Raw genomic sequence first — 17,164 nt, 5'->3', positions numbered from 1 at the left:
AATAAGCTCAAAATGGTCTGAAAAGGCAGAACAGATCATAAAACTGGACAAAGTGAATAGTCCAAATAAAGCAAATGTAGTGGGGAAAAGGAAAAAAGTCAAAAAACCAGCATAGCAGTGCCTCCACCTTAACTGCATATTGGGAACTTTTAAAAATACTGGATTTCAATCCAATAATTAACCTTCCATCCAGATTTTTAAAAGATCTCCAGGGATTTTAATGTGCATACAAAGTTAAGAATCAGAGAAAAACCAATGAAACTTGCTAAGTGTCAACACAGGATGAAGAGTAAAGAACTCAAGAGATTATGGGTGGATTTTAAGAATATGCATATATAAAAAACAATGACAAATTAAAGAAATGAAGAAATTAACTGTGAAAATAGGTGAGCCCTTCTGGATTTTTCTACTTGGTCTATAATGCTTTACATAGGGCAGGAACCACTTTTATACTAATCTAGATTGTCTCGATTCTCCAAATTACCACTATTACTTGTCTAATATTTTTCCATAGAAATAATCAAAACCAAACCACTTTTTAAAAATCAAGGAAAAGTTCAACCTAAAGAATATAAAATAAATCTTCCATACAGTCCTTTCAGGTTTTCCCAGCTAGAATGTCACCCATCTTGCAACCCCCATGGCATTTTGGTGGTACTTACAATGGCACTCCAGTTAATGCTTTGTAGAGACCCTATCTATTTCAGAAGTGAAAGGAACAGTGCCTCACTCCTCCTCATACACAGTGCCCAGAACACTAATTTTGCGTGTGACACATACTCAATAGGAATTGAATGACAGGCAAACACTGCCAGTTATGTTTTGATTGTCACCAAAGATTCTAAATGTGTTTGAATACATCATAAATAAGCAAAACTTTAACCCCAGTTGCTTCATATAGACCCTTTTATTATTCTAAGCTTTCAAGTGTACTTCATGGTCCTTGCCCTTTATCCTTAATCACTTTCTGACAGAACCTTGTTAGCTGTTAATTGAGTCAATACAAGGAACTAAATATTTTTATCTTTAGGAGAAATATGAAAAGATACCATCTTCTAAAATATGCCTGAGTCTGAAAATAATTTCAAAACCCCACAACAATCCTCATATTTCAGCCAAATATCAATCATTATTCTAGTTTTCACTTGCATAATAAAATATTATATAAGAGTGCTATTATAGTCTCACTAGTATGAATGAGTGTTTCTGAACTTTACTTACATCCACAACACAAATAAAAAACTATTTCTATGACACTCTGAGGAGAAACCAGAAAGTTACTCATGACCAGGAAGTTACTAGCCCAAGGTATGACTAACCCCAAGACTCAACAGATATCTTGTGAACTGGTTCTAAGAAGTTCCAGTGTAGAACAATGAAAACAGATATACCACCTACTCTTTCCCACCAAAGGGTTATCTTTAAAGTGGTTTCCTAATCCTAACTTCACTAGACAGTTTCACATACTTTAGCACTATACATAACACTAGATCACTGATCCACATGCATGCCACAAGGCCTTTCTATCCCTGTTTAAGACTCCAGCATCATAAAACAGTCTTCAAAATTATCCTTTTTTATTATTTTCTAACTTTTAAGCTTAGAGATGGACTTTTAAATGTGTCCACATTTTCACTGTGACTTATCAACTACCTTTTCCAATTGATGTAGCTAAGCCTCTAATCTCATTTTTCTGAGGTAGACTGCTTATGATCAAACCATGGCACTGGATTAAAAAAATTCAATATGCCTCACTAATTTTACAATATGGTAGAAACAAGATAAACACAGGAAGGCATTCATTTCACCATAGGAATTCAATCATGACTTAGCATTATCATTAACTTAGATAGAATGAACAAACAAGATGTATGGCCAATGAACAAAAGAGAATACCAAGATGTTTTCCTGAAAAGTATTATATGGGCAAAAATCACTAGCAAGAACAACTACCTGTATTTTTTCCTCTTCCCTTTAAAATGATTTTATGTAATTCTTACCTAATTTACTCCTTTTTTTCCACAATAAAATATCAGGCATAAGAGCTAAAATACAGAAACCCAAAGTTATCCTTAACTGGAATAAAAGAGGAAGTGTTAGGAAAGGAAAAAAGAAAACGCTGACAACAGAGAAAAATATCAACAATTGCAGTATTTTCTATGGTGGGAGGGGAAGTCAGCTGTCAAATTTCACAGCACAATCTTAAAAATTAAACACAATCTTAAAAATCAAAAACACTAACCATACTAATACTGCCCAGTACTGTTCAATACTTGGTAAACACCTACTCTTACAACGTTATACACGGGTTGTGAAAAAATATCAGTAACTATAATAAAGCAAGTTTTCAGCATTCCTTCACCCCAAATTAGATGGCCACCAAGATATGATAAATGAATTTTAGAGGCATAGTAGGTATATCCTTCAGAGACTACACACTGGAATTTTAGAGGTGAAGTGTCACAATGTCTGCAATTTATCTGCAAATACTTCACAGGAAAAAAAAAAAGGTATATATGTATATATACATATACATGCATACCTTTATACACACAAACATGCACACTTATACATGTTAATTGGTAAATCTAGATAAAGGGGAGCTGGATATTCCTATCATGGTTTTTGTATGTTTTAAATTTTTCAAAATGAAAAGTTGGGGAGTAAAGGGACAAAGAGAAAGTCAATTACCCATTTCTTGAAAAATCTGCCCCATCCAAGTAAGGAGGCAAGAACATGTTTGGCATTTACAGTTAAAACACCTCAGATCCACCATCTGTTGTGGAGAAAACTTCCCGTATTTCAAAGAAAAGTTCAGATACTTACATTGCCCATGTACTCCGAAAGCAAGTCCTGCAGGGCCTGACGCACTGCATTACACTCTGCCACAATTCTCTCACGTCGGTCATCACGAGTGCAGGATGAGTCTGCCATCAGGGCAGCACCACTGATGATACTTTCCAGGCGCTCCTCCAGAGAAGGCCGAAAACGCTCCTCGCTGAAACTCACATGGTCCACAATTATTTGTTTCTGCAGAGAAAGTATTAATGCAATGTTACTGAATGCTAATGTCTGTTCCCTCAATAATTCAAAGCAGTAAAGTGTTGGTTAGGAATATCAAGACACAAACATTTCAATGCCTGAAAGAAGATTCTTAGCAGATAAGAGGCCATCCCATATAAGTTGGTATAGGAATATAACTTCTCAAAGATGAGACCTGGAAGCAAACTATCCAGCTGAACAGGGCCTGGATAAGGTGTATTTTCACAAATGGAAAAACAAGTATGTCAACATAAAAATCATATTTGCACTACTTAATCTGAAGCTTTCAAGGTCAATCTATATAGTACTAATAAATTACCAAATGAGAATTACTAGGAAAATAAAAAATAAACTGTTTCTTTTCTACAGAGTATAAACTGCTATGTGATACTGACAAAACTATCTCCCACAAAAAAAAATATAAATAACAATAAACATTGACTTCTGTCCTGAAAGTTTCAGATAGGACTGTGTAATCATTTCAATCTATTTTCCTTACACATCTCATCATATTTTATAATAAACAATTTGGTCTCAAATTTATCCTGTTATGTCTAAAATAGACTTTCTTTGCTGTAACATCTCCAAGTATTCTGTGAAAGATAATAGCAATCGAGCCCAACAAAGCCACTGTGTAACGTATAATTTTCCCCAAAAGAGTAAATTCTTCCTTCCATACTCCCCCCCTTCCCATTTCACCCCCTGACCCTACTTAAATCCAGTTTTATGCCAGTGATGAGTAAGGTCAGTAAGAATGAAGTTGGAGGAACAAGGTCAAGTATCAATACCCTCAGGACAATAGTTACTGGCCTCCCTCCAACTTCTCTACTTTATATAATTTATCCTCACACTGCTAGACATGTGTGCGATTATTTTTCCTTCAAAATTTCTTTATAGGGAGCATATTCTTATTGATTTCAACTGACAAGAGTTATTTCTGAAAATAGCTCCCTTTTCCAATAAGTTTACACTTAATTCTTTCCCTTCCAAAGAGCCCTCATTTAAAATTGAACATGCAATATCATAATCAGTACTAACCTCCAATTTAGATCATTTTTCTTAACAGATTAAGGTATAACAGGATTTCTCTGGACAATATTGAACATGCAATGTCTTCTGACCAACAGAAATGAGGAATGAATGGTCACAGAATTTTATTAAGAGTTCACAGAATTACAAAAAGACTGGAATCATTTTATCCAACTGCTCAATTCATGAGTAAAATTTAACATGGTAGCCCTAAGAGGTTAAGTGGCCTCTGATAAATATTAGTCAACTTAGGGCAAAATGGGAATCCCTAATGCCTCAAGAGTCTAATAACACTGTTAAATTTGAGGGGGTAGGGGTGGGAAAACAGTGCCATTAATTTGTAAGACCTAGCAGAAGAGTTTGCTATAAAATCATTTAATGTTTAAGGCTCCAGAGTAAAAATTAAGCTCTAACACTGTAATCTATAGACTTAACAGTACCCTTTATGATTTATAGAAAGTCTTAACTCAGTCATCCATATCAGCAAGGATCAGTTACCCAAACCCAAAGTAAAGAAGTGTGCCAAAGGAAAGAAAAAGTTAAAAACAAAATACACTTCATTATATTGATTCTCTACCTTAATACAGCCCTACTTATGAAGAGATGGCCGCCTGACAGGCAATTTTCCCCTTGTTAATTACCAAAAAAAAAAAAAAATTAACTCTTTGGTTTCAAATTTTTTTAAAAAATCTTAAACTGCTGCCATCTACTGGAAGCCATGAGGCATGCTGGGTAGGAATTTAAAAACACATAACCCACCCAAAAATTTAAGACTAGAATTGACACATAAAACTATGTATCTGCAGAAGGTATACAATGGATAGATTTGGAAGCATCATCTATAAAAGGTAATTATATGATGAAAAAGTATTTTAATCCCTAATTTGCTTGTGCTTGATCAAATTGTCATTACAGTTTAGTCGGCAAGAAGTATATAAAGGCAGACAAGATTACAATTATGATGACAGCACTTCTGTTGTTTCCTCACAGGAAACACAAGTTCTATAAAATAATATAGAAGTTTAACAAAGGAAGAAGGAAAAATGGAGGGGGGGAGGGAGGAAGGGAGGGAGGGAAGGAGGGAAGAATGATCAAGTGGACTGAGTTATAAAATTTCTTTTGGTTTAAATTAAGCGTTTCATCAGAAACCTTCATCACTTTTCTCCAGAAACATGAGTTGGTGAGTTTCCTAGTATACTTTCCTAGTATAACTTACATCAAAGTTATTGAGTGCATTTGCCAGTTCTCCTGCTCCTCCTCCCTGGTGCTGGGAGGCATCATCTGATGCAGTGGCCTGGGCTGCATTGGAAATGCCGGCGACTGCCTGCTGCAGCTGTTTGTATATCAGGTCTCTGTTAGCTTTATAGGCAGCGACATCAGGATGTTGTAGGCAAGCCTGGGATGCAGTATAGAGGATCGGAACATTTTTCTGTAAGATTCCTCTGGCTGCTGCCATCTGATCACGATGGCCCACATCCTTCAGTTCCTACAAGAGTGAAATAAGAAATTGCAACAGTCTCATTTTTTATTGTATTATTTTTTCATTGAGGCAACATTGGTTTACAACACTATGTATGATGCAGCGGTACAGATTCACATGTCTTCAGATACGTTACCACACTGCACCTACAGCCAAAGCATCCATAAGCCCGCACCATGGACCACTCTCTCCCACCTTTGCTCCCCAACCCCGACCTTTCCCCTCCGGTAAACTCAAATCTACAGTCAGATCTCTAGGGTGTTTTATGTTCACTTTTTCTGTTCCTTTGTGTTCTACATCTGAGTGAAGTCATGGAAGAAACTTTAAATGGAATTCTAGTCTTACAAAAAAATGGCAGTAAGTGTTGAAAAATCAGAATTTCTACTAACAGACAAAATATTTTCATTAATAGCCTGATATAAAAGTTCATCAGAAAGGGTGGCCTCCCCAGTGGCGCAGGTGGTTGAGCAAGGCACTGTGGAGCTGTCCGCCGCCTCTGAGGTGCAGGTTCAACTCCCAGGTGGCCAGGGAGATACCCACATGGCGCGGCAAACTCTCCTGTCTCACCCGCTGCTCCCCTCAGCAGTGTACTTCGGTCCTTCTCCCTGTTCTGCTCCCTGCTGTCTCTGGTGAATTCTCTTACCCTCCCGTGCCTCTGGCCTGTACCCTAGTGCTTGTATAAATAAATAAATCTTTAAAAAAAAAAAAAAGTTCATCAGAAAGGAGGCTTAGTAAGGGTTCAACTTTTCCAAAACACAGACATGGATATGAGCCTCCAGTTCTCGTTCCCTAGCTATTGTGATCCTGTATAAAAAAAAACCTACGCTCAGTTTCACCTCCTGTAAAACAGGAGCAATTATACTACCTTTCATAATTGCTTTGAGGATTAGATGGGATAATGCACTTAAAAAAAGTAGATACCAACAAAAAAGCAAAACATAAAACTGGTTAACATCTTGATTATACTTACTCCAACTAAAATAGAAGCACATTTACCTAGAATAAGATTCTTTTTGAGGATTTCTTTTTTAATAAGTTATAAATACATTACAACAGATTTGAGAAAGCTGGAGTGGGATACTACACATGCACATGAAACTGCAAAGTTGAGGGTGTGGTGGGTTATTCTCCCAAGTTCTCAATTCTTCCCCTGCACTTCCCCTCCCTCAAACCAACAGAACACCTTAAGACATGAGTTACTCAGGCATAAAACAGGCTTGTGTGTTCTATAATTTTAATGCAAAAGGTTTGTTATTTCATTGTGGTACTCTATATACATGCTGTCTTAAGTGAAACTGCCCTTTTTCAAATTCCTCTACCCCATAATTACAATCCACAGTTAAAAGGGTAGGAGGTTCCTGGCATCATTTCCACCCCTGGCATCTACTTGGTAGACTAGGTGAATAAGCTAAATGACAAATAAGTGACACTAACAATAAGTAAAATGAGAAGGGAATTCTTCTGGTATCCCATTCTTACTAAAATTACTGAGAAGAGAAAATACAAAGTCTTCAGTAAATGTGATCACCACTAAAAAAAGAAATTGAAGTGATAACCCTAGCTGACCACCAGAAGAACTGTTTTAACTGTATTTTATACGTGATCATAGAATTTCAATGTTGATGTCATCACCTGAATTCTAGGCTACAAATTTTAAAAGTTTTAAAATAAGTATTACATGTGCAAACAGTTAAGAGAAAACTGGTTTAAAAGGGGCAAAATCAATTACTCAATTTAAAATCTGACTTATCTATTTAATGGCACATCTTTCTAAATGAGATCCTAATTGAGGATTAGAGACACTGCACTGGCTTCCTTTTTCTGAAACTTCATCTCACTATATATTTTAGGTTTGCATCTTTATTCAAACCTTGCATAACATGACAGCTTACTTTTCCTCCTAGAATTCTTTTTTCATTTGGAATCTGAATTCACAAGTAATAGCTCACAGCACTCCAAATGCCCTGTAGCATATAGTACATTAGGCTAAATATGCAGAAAAGGGACCCTGTGGACTTGGAAATTCAGTGATCATTTCAAGACTCTACTTATGACAGGGGGCTGAGACTAACTATTATATTTAAACAGTTGGTGCACATGTTCTGCATGACATTTTCTAAATGCCTCGCCCTCACCACAATCTCAGGGACTCTAAGTCTACTAAGGAGGCTTTTGCCTTTAAGCATTTATATTGTCTTCTGTTTTAAAAAATGCTTTGCACTCAGCTTTGGCATTCTTCCTTAGTATCTATAAACTAATCAGCACAGAAACTCTCATAAAGGATACCAAAGACATGGTAGTCACTTAAAGTTAATAGGCGCCAGAATTAACTATTCAACTCCTGGCTTTTCTAAAGCCACTGCCCAGTCTGGTATGAAAAACTTCTTACCTTTCCAAAACCCTTATTAGGTGAAATACTAAGAAACAGAAACCCATGAATTTAGAAACCTGATAATCATCTCAAGACTCAAATTATGACAAGGGGCTTGGGCTAACCATTACGCTAAAATAGCGGGTACACATGTGTGGCATTTTCTAAATGTCTTGCCCTCACCATAACGTATCGCTAAGATTTCTATTTACCATATATGGCAGATATATTTTAATCTATGATGAAAATGACAGCTAAATATCATAATTTGTCCTGACAGCTAAAGTGTTCTATTTTTGCTGTTTAGAACTGCTTTTGGGCCTCCCCAATGGCGCAGCAGTTGAGCACTGGGTTGCGAAGCTGCCCGCAGCCTCTGCAGTGCCGGTTCGATCCCTGGCTGCTCCCCGGCCACCGGAGGAGGGTCCCACATGGCGCGCAGACCTCTCCTGCCGCCAGCTGCTCCCCTCAGCAGTGTACTTCGGTCCTTCTGCCTGCTCTGCTCCCCACTCTGGCTCTGGTGAATTCTCTCACCCTCCCGCGCTTCTGACTGTACCCAGTGCTTGTATAAATAAATAATCTTTAAAAAAAAAAAAAAAACTGCTTTTGCCTTTGGTACAAATAACCTAGATTTTGTTAAGAGAAGAAATGGACATTATCATAAGGCAGCACTATTTACTACAAGAACAATGACCAATCATAAGTATTCTTTCTAAAATAATACTGAAAAGTAATTCTAATAGTGGACAAAAATGTACTATTAAGTAACATCACAGACTGTCTATGAAATTAGAGTCCCTAGCACTACTTTAGCATTCATATTTCATTCAGAATTCCCCCAACTTGACCAATCCAGGTATGTTTCAAGCTGAGTCAGAAGAGTCAAACATAAAAAGGACATGACTGCTCTGGACTGACAATCACATGCAGTGAAAAAGAAATATAAGTTGGCTTCTATGCAATCCAGAACACTCTTTTTAACCAAGAACTAGAAATACAAGTGGAAGTTCCTCTCCTTTATAAAACTGTATGCACAGATAATATTGATTCAATGTCTTATCTTGGATTCAAACAATACTTAAAGAAATTGTCATGGGCAAACCCACCCAGTCTAGATCATTTACAAATAAAAACTGCCAGTACTATCCATTACCAATTTGTCTGTTCAGGTTTTCAGAAAAATAATCATGTAAATCAGAGTTTACTGAATAGGTAAGAAGCACTGCGTTTTTACCAAATATCTGTAAAGCTCTGTACACCTAAGTGAATGGAATGTAAACATCAAAGTATTTCCTCTCTAGCATATTGGGGAGCCTGGACTGACAATGTATGGTAGAGGTGGCCTTCCTCACGGGAACCAAGGTTGATACTAGTCCATCCTTAACCGCTGCCATCTATTTTTACCCTTAGAGTCAAAGAAGAGCCCACAGCCTACTTGAAAACTCAAAACTTATCATAAGCAGAAGTTCTAGCCCAAGAAAGTAACAGGACCACTCTCATCCTTTTTTCCAGGATGGATATGTAGCTTATTCACTCATTCATTAAATACATATTTATTAAACATTACTGTATCTACTCAGTGTTCTAGATATAGGATTACACTAGCAACCAATATAAAATTCCTGGACTCAAGAATCTGACAACCTGAGTTCAAAACCTGGCTCTACCACTGACTAGATAAATGATTTTGCCAAATTTCTTAACCTATCTGTCCCCTACAGTTTCTGCATCTATAAAAACTAATCTATGATCAGTTATCTATGCTACTCTAGTTTATGATTGAGTTTTCTTAATAAAGGTCTTATAATAATGTTTAGTATATATGAAATACCTTTTTAAAAGTTATTTGTTATTGTTTTTAACAGCACCCTCATGACCACCATCCCATCTCTCAAGTAAAAAGTATAAACAAGTAACTTCCAGAGAGAGTCTATGACTTAATCAAATTGAGCATTTCCTCAATGGGTAGCTGCTGTTTAAATGATGTAAAGGAGACTAACAGTCAATACACTATTACACCCAAATACTATATTTGAGGAAATACCCACTTTTCTGGTCTAGGGCTGCTGCAAAGACAAGAGGTGCATCAAAGAAGTAAATCATCACATACAATGACTGAGAAAGGAAGAAAAGGGCAAAGATAGAAACAGCCCAGGGGAGTGGGGGGTCAGGGAGAGTTCTAGCATACATACAGCAATTGAGGAATTCTACCAGAAAACACACCATGTGCAAAAACAAGAGGGGGGTCAGTAGAAAGTATCTGAAGAGTAGAATGAAGTTTCCATCAGATTGGGAACTTTGGACAAAAAAAAGCCTAAGTTTATAGAAATATACACCAACGCCCAAAGCCTATAAAAGGTGACTTTATGTACAAAAAAAGGTAAACAGGTGCCCACTCAATGGCGAGCCTACACAATGGACTCTATTTTAGGAGACTATGGCTAAATGTTTAAGAATCACGCCCAAGTAACACTTTAAATGTCCACAAAGTACAACAAACCCAACGCAAACTTTAAAAATGGGAATATGTATCACTCAAGATAACAGCAGAAAACAATGAAATCAAAATGGGTAATTCAAAGATGGTTTAGGGACAGAGTTAGAAAGGTATCGACAAAGTGCAGGGAACCATAAATCTATTAGGGCAGTGGACCTGAAAACACAAGGAGAGGCAGTAGTTACCAGAACATAGGGAGCAAGATGTGTGGAAAATACCACCCAACACGAACTATCACTTTTAGCTATGCAGGACAACCACCAGAGACAAAGCCGAGGGAATAAAACCCTAGCTTCACTCTTCCATCTCCTCTGATTTCCTACTGGTGCTCCCATTGGCCAAACCCAACCAGGACCTGGAGGGCAAAGAACCTCCTAGATGTACTCCAGACAGGGCAGTTCCTGGGGACAGAGAGCAGGAGAAAAAAGGTTGAAAACATATATGGAGAGTCAAACAGAAGAGCATGCAGCACGTTAATAACTTCGAGATTTTTATGACTATTTCAAAAAAAAATTTTTAATAATCAAACTCAAACAGCATTACTTTCCAGTAAGTTTCTCCAGTAAGCATACATACAAACTTCTGTACCATTATTATGCTTTACCTCAAGAACATCATCAATTTACTCGTGCTATCATTTTGCAAAGATATGATAATGGTATCATTCTAAATGTTCTCATTTATGTCACATAATAGTTAAGTCTTCATAAACCAAGATCAGACTAGATATCAAGACAGGAGGACTATTTACCAAACTTTATCTTTTGAATGTAACTAACATCTATTTCACTATCCAAATGAGACTTTCCATCAAGAACATTAAGTAAGGGCCTCCCGGTGGCGCAGCGGTTGAGCACTGGGTTGCGAAGCTGCCCTCAGCCTCTGCAGCGCTGGTTTGATCCCCGGCTGCTCCCCGGCCACCGGAGGAGGGTCCCGCATGGCGCGCAGACCTCTCCTGCCGCCCGCTGCTCCCCTCAGCAGTGTACTTCGGTCCTTCTGCCTGCTCTGCTCCCCGCTCTGGCTCTGGTGAATTCTCTCACCCTCTCGCGCTTCTGACTGTACCCAGTGCTTGTATAAACAAATTAATTAATTAAAATTAAAAATATATATATTAAAAAAAATAAAAATAAAAAAAAGAACATTAAGTAAAATTGTGAATATAATTTGGCCAGTTTGACATACTTACAAAATTACCAAACAAGTTCTTCATAGGATCAATCAGCCCCAGTAAAAAAATAAACTGTGATTTATGTGACAGAGGCACAAATCAACACAAGAATAAAAACACACCAAGACGACATTAACTAAATTACTCAAACAGTACACCAAATCTAACTATATTATCATGTATAATAAGTACTAGAAATACAAAATCAGGATCTCATCTGTGCAGATCCAGTCTGATATTTTATGGCTTGAAACATGAGCAATAACTACTATTCACCAACTGCCTTCTAAGTAGGCAACTGAGGGTATACTTAGCATCTGGCACAATGTTAAATATTTTACATACATTATCTAATTTAATTCTCTTAACCCTGTGGGTAGTTTTTATACTCATGTAAATATAATCAAATGGAAGTTACTAAGAACTGTCCAAAGCCAAGGCCATCACATATTAGACATTGACACTGTGGCTGCTGTGTATCAGACATCTACAGCACTGACCCCATTTTCCTCCTGCCTGTCAGAGGTCTTGTTGAATGTCCCTGTCCTCAGAAAACCACCCTATCCTAGAGCAAAAGGCAGATCTTCATTACTATGAGTAAGACAGAGTAACTTTTTTTCTTATCAATGATTACTAATGAATGGATGTCACACAACTCAGATTTACAGCAAGGAGCTCCCAGATCAGTTGCTTTAGAAGAGAAACATATGCAAGAAACAGTCCTTTGTTCCCTCCTCACTGGACATAGTGATGTATGCGAATGTCATGCTCAGGGCTTCTACAGCTACCCAGTGCCAAGCACAATGAAGAAGGCAGGGTTGAGAAATGTCAAGAAACTGGGCCCTTGAAGATACTGCAAACTCTTTAAATTTTACAGCCCTAAAGTCACTTAACCTAACTTGGGACTTCCAGTTAGTGAGAAAATAAACCACCCATTGTTCAAGCAGTTTTAGAGGTAGGTTTTCTATAAACTGCAGCATAAATTATTCTGAAATAGATGTTGGCTAGCAATAAAAGGAATTCATCTTGAAATTTCAGATTTTTTTTTCTTCAAAAGAAGAGTTAAAAACACAAACTTGATCAGGATTATGAAAGTTCTAAGAAGCTGGGTGGCCACATTTACATGAGCAGTTAATATACAACAAAGAAACGAAGATTATACAATGGAGATAAAAGAGTCTCTTCAACAAATGGTACTGGGCAAACTGGACAGCCACATGCAAAAAAAAAAAAAAAAAACTTAAGACCATTGTCCCAAACCATACACAAAAATTAACTCAAAATGGACTTGGACGTAAGACTAAAAACTGTGAGATACACAGGAGAAAACACAAGCAAAATTCTACATGGGACATTGGCTTCAGAATGGCTTTGAGGACTTGACTCCAATGGTAACAGAAAAAAAAGCAAAAATAAACAGACTACATCAAACTAAAAAGCTTCTGCACAGTGAAAAGAAACTATCATTAAAATGAAAAGACACTCTACCAAAAGGGAGAAAATACCTGTATATCATGCAGCTAACAAGGAACTTTCAATCTCCAAGATCTATAAAGAACTTATACAATTCAACAAGAAAACAAATACCCAATCATAAAATGGGCAGTAGAGTAAATGGACAATTCTCCAAAGAAGACATATGTATAGACAATAGGTATATGAAAAATGTTCATATAGAAAAAAAGGAACTCTTGTACACTTTTGGAGGGAATGTAGATGGGTCCATTCCTTATAGAAAACAGAATGGAACTGTCCTCAAAATATTAACAATAGATATACCATATGACCCAGCAATCCCATACCTAGTTATTTTCCCAAGAATGCAAAAACACCAAATTTGAAGGGATATATACAGTCCTATGTTCACTGCAGCACTATATAGAATAGCCAAGTTATGGAAAAAAACCTAAGTTCCCAATGATAGATGAGTGGATTACGAAGATGTGGTATATAAACACACAATAGAATGCTTCCTCAGTTATAAAGAAATGAAATCTTGATATCTATGACAATATGAATGGAACTGGAGGGGATCATGCTAATTAAGTCAGAAGTAAAAAAATAGTGGATGATTTCACTCACAAATGGAATGAAATGAAACACAGCAAAGAGAGAGTAAAAAAACAAACCAAAACAAATCCTTTGGACTGACGATAGAGTTGAGGCTAACAGCCAAGGAGGGTGGGATATGGGGAGCAAGGTAGGCCGGAGCCACATGGACTATGGTAAAAGATGACTGGTGCTTTGGTGTTAGGTGTGGTAACATACATTTGAAGAAGTGGAAACCTAGACCCCTAAACCATATACACTCGTGTGAACTTACATCAACTCAAATTTTAAACAGATGTTACAGGGGTAGGGATAGGGAGTGGGGAAGGGGTGGGGGGAAGTAACAGCTTCTCCACAGAAGAAAGATAGCACTTCAAAGCACCCCAATAGCAGAAACTCTACAAAGGACTACCAAAATCTAGAAAAGTAAAAGCACTGATCCACATGCCACACAACACAAATAACAGTACAGAAGCTACAAATAATGATTAATAAGAAAGTGACAAAATATAGGAGAAGAGAGATGCTTTCTGATACAGAAGTAATTTCAATATGTTTTAATTGGTTTAAGGGTTTAAAAACTGATTAAATTCCACCACTAACTCAAAATAATCCTCAAACACAGGTAAGAAAGACCTTATCACCACCTCTCCAGACACTATTGCAAATTGTCAAGCTACCTAAAGTAGAATTTTCTCAAGAATTAAACAGGCGCATAAGATGAATGCAACTTAATTATTACTTTAATAACAACACGACACTAATATTTAAGAAATTAAATATTTTAGTGGTTGGGGCCTCCCTGGTGGCACAAGGTTATTTAAGCATCAGCACTGTGAAGCAATCTGCAGAGTTTGATCCCTGGCTAGGGAGGTGACCCACATGGTGCAGCAGACCTCTCCTGTCTCGCCCGCTGTTCCCCTCAGCAGTGTATTTCAGAAGATCCGCCAGTTCTGCTCCCCACTCTGTCTCTGGTGTAGCCTCTCACCATTCCCCACCCCCACCCCGCACCTCTGGCCTACACCCCAGCCTTGTGTACATAAATAAATCTTTTAAAAATAAATATTTTAGTGGGACTATACTGGTAAAGGGAGGTATTGGTACCTTCAGAGAACTTAAGTAGAATGGACTTTTCCCTCTACATAATCTAACAACTTTAACATGCCCAGATCATGCTTGTACCTGTTGTCTTTTGGCTGCCATAATATTCAGCTTATCCACTTCAGGTTTCAGTGCTTTATACTGTATTCCTAAGTCTTGTTCAGTACCAGCATTCCTCAGTTTCAAGATACCATCTTCCACCTATAAAACATATCCCACCAAAAAAAAAAAAAAAAAAAAAAAACTCAATACAAAACCACATATAAAGAAAATGTAGAACTTTTTCTTTTAACAGTTACTCAGATAGCAATCCAAACTTTCACCTTAATTTACATGGCCTTCAAACATTTGCACAGCTATTACTTAGGAGCTTTAAGGAAGGTAGAACTTCCAAATACTGACTTCCATTTAAAAGGATACAATTTAACATATCTTGGTTTTCTCAACTCTGAAACAAGGAAATGTTTCATCACCACTAAAAAAGTAAAGAAGTCAAAACACACAAACAGGGCCTCCCCTGGTGGCGCAGCTGGCCACCTGTGAGGGTCCCACATGCCACGACAGACCTCTCCTGTGCACCCGCTGCTCCCCTCAGCAGTGTATTTCGTCAGTCTGTCTGTTCTGTTCCCCGCTCTGGCTCTGGTGAATTCTCTCACCCTCCCATGCTTTCTGACTGTACCCAGTGCTTGTATAAATAAATAATCTTAAAACACACACACACACACACACACACAAATTTGCTACAAGTTTTTCACTTACAACCAAAACAGTACAGGATTAAAGCAGAACCAATATGATGTACACTTGGAATAGAGTAGTAAATAGATATTAAACAAAAACATTCCTGGTCCATTTAGGTAGACTAAATCCAAAACTAAACCAAACCCTAAGGAATGCTTAACTAAATATGGATAGGCCAGTCTCACGGTATTAGAGAAAATAAATCATAGGCACGGGCCTATACTTACAACTTTCAGCTGAACAAGTAATTTGTACACATCTGCCATGTCAGCCAAAATAAGCAGCCGGGTAACAGCAGAGAGCAAAGCACGAGCTGCCCGAACCATGTTGCCACGTTTCACAGAAGAACAGGGGTCGTCTGCAAACTCTCCCGCAGCAGTCTTCATCAAATCACCTATTTTACAGAATGAAAACACAAACAACAGAAATGAACTCCAAGAAGTGGTTACATTAAAAGATAAGAATAGGTGAAATTTTGCACATATCATGCACAGAAATTACTTATATAAGGCTTATTTTTGTTTTTTTCTTTTGTTTCATAGCTGTCACTAAGAAAAGCATCCTCATATATTGCTGGTGAAAGCACAGTTATTTGAAAAGTGAATTTGGCACTCTGTATCAACAGCCTTAAAAATATTTCTTTTTACTGTTTTACTAATAATCCTTTCTATACATGAATAATACATTCATTCTAAAGGGGGAAAAAATTAAGGTTGGGGTGGCAGAAAAAGAATCTAGTGCAAATTAACCTCACATCCACATAAAAACACAGAAATACATCAACCATTATGTACAGGGCCACTACACTTCACTAATCATTGTAATAATGTACACTATTGAACAAAGACTCACTGGTATATGAAAAGACAATTCAGTCACTGACTCATTTTCCTCATAGTAAAACACTCCCAACAGCACAATGGTTAATAATTTTCATCTAGCTAAGTACATTATGGTATAACCTATTATTGACAATTACACAAATATGAACATATTTAGGAAAAATGTTACGATTTGGGCCTCCCCTGGTGGTGCAGTGTTCGAGCACTGGGCTGCAAAGCTGCCCGCAGCCTCTGCAGCGCCGGTTCAATCCCAGGCCACCGGCAAGGGTCCCACATGGCGTACATACCTCTCTTGCAGCGCCTACTGCTCCCCTCAGCAGTGTATTTCGTCAGTCTGCCTACTCTGTTTCCCGCTCTCGTGAATTCTCTCACCCGCCCGCTCTTCTGACTGTACCCAGTGCTTGTATAAATAAATAAATAAATCTTTTTTTAAAACGTTAAGATTTACTATGAAATTTTAAGCAGAAAAAAGTAATAAATACATAAACCCATATTGTTAAAAGCTAGAGAAAAAGGGGCCTCCCTGGTGGCCCAGGGGTTAAGTCTCAGAATTACCACTGCCACGGCACACCACTGTGATGGCCTGGGTTTGGTCCCAGCCAGGGAGCTACCTACATGGCACAGCAGACCTCTCCTGTCTCGCCTGCTGCGCCCCTCAGCAGTGTATTTCAATGGATCTGCCTGTTCTGCTCCCCACTCTGTCTCTGGTGAAACCTCTCACCCCCTGCACCCCAGTTCACAAAATAAATTTTAAAATAAATAACAATCTTACAATAAAGGAATAATTCTTTTTAAAAATTTGAGGAAAACTAGAGTCAAATAATCTACTAGGTGACAATCTGATTCC

General features: G+C 37.7%; 1 protein-coding gene across 3 annotated transcripts in view; it reads right to left on the bottom strand.

The window, feature by feature from the left end:
• Nucleotides 1-17,164, bottom strand: part of CTNNA1 (catenin alpha 1) — a gene marked incomplete at its 3' end in the record, with an annotated part of 148,762 nt that overhangs the window by 103,964 nt on the left and 27,634 nt on the right. For all 3 annotated transcript variants that reach the window (XM_084251672.1, XM_084251673.1, XM_084251674.1), the window contains exons 3-6: nucleotides 15,703-15,869; nucleotides 14,816-14,935; nucleotides 5,288-5,557; nucleotides 2,827-3,030 (exon numbers count right to left, since the gene is read on the bottom strand). In XM_084251672.1, coding sequence (XP_084107798.1) covers nucleotides 2,827-3,030; nucleotides 5,288-5,557; nucleotides 14,816-14,935; nucleotides 15,703-15,869 — 761 coding nt within the window. The remainder of the gene's footprint in view (nucleotides 1-2,826; nucleotides 3,031-5,287; nucleotides 5,558-14,815; nucleotides 14,936-15,702; nucleotides 15,870-17,164) is intronic.

Source organism: Talpa europaea (assembly GCF_964194135.1).
Source record: "Talpa europaea genome assembly, chromosome: 13".
Classification (NCBI taxonomy): Eukaryota; Metazoa; Chordata; class Mammalia; order Eulipotyphla; family Talpidae; genus Talpa; species Talpa europaea.
The sequence above is the reverse complement of the archived record's forward strand: the minus strand, read 5'-3'. Positions and strand labels throughout refer to the sequence as shown.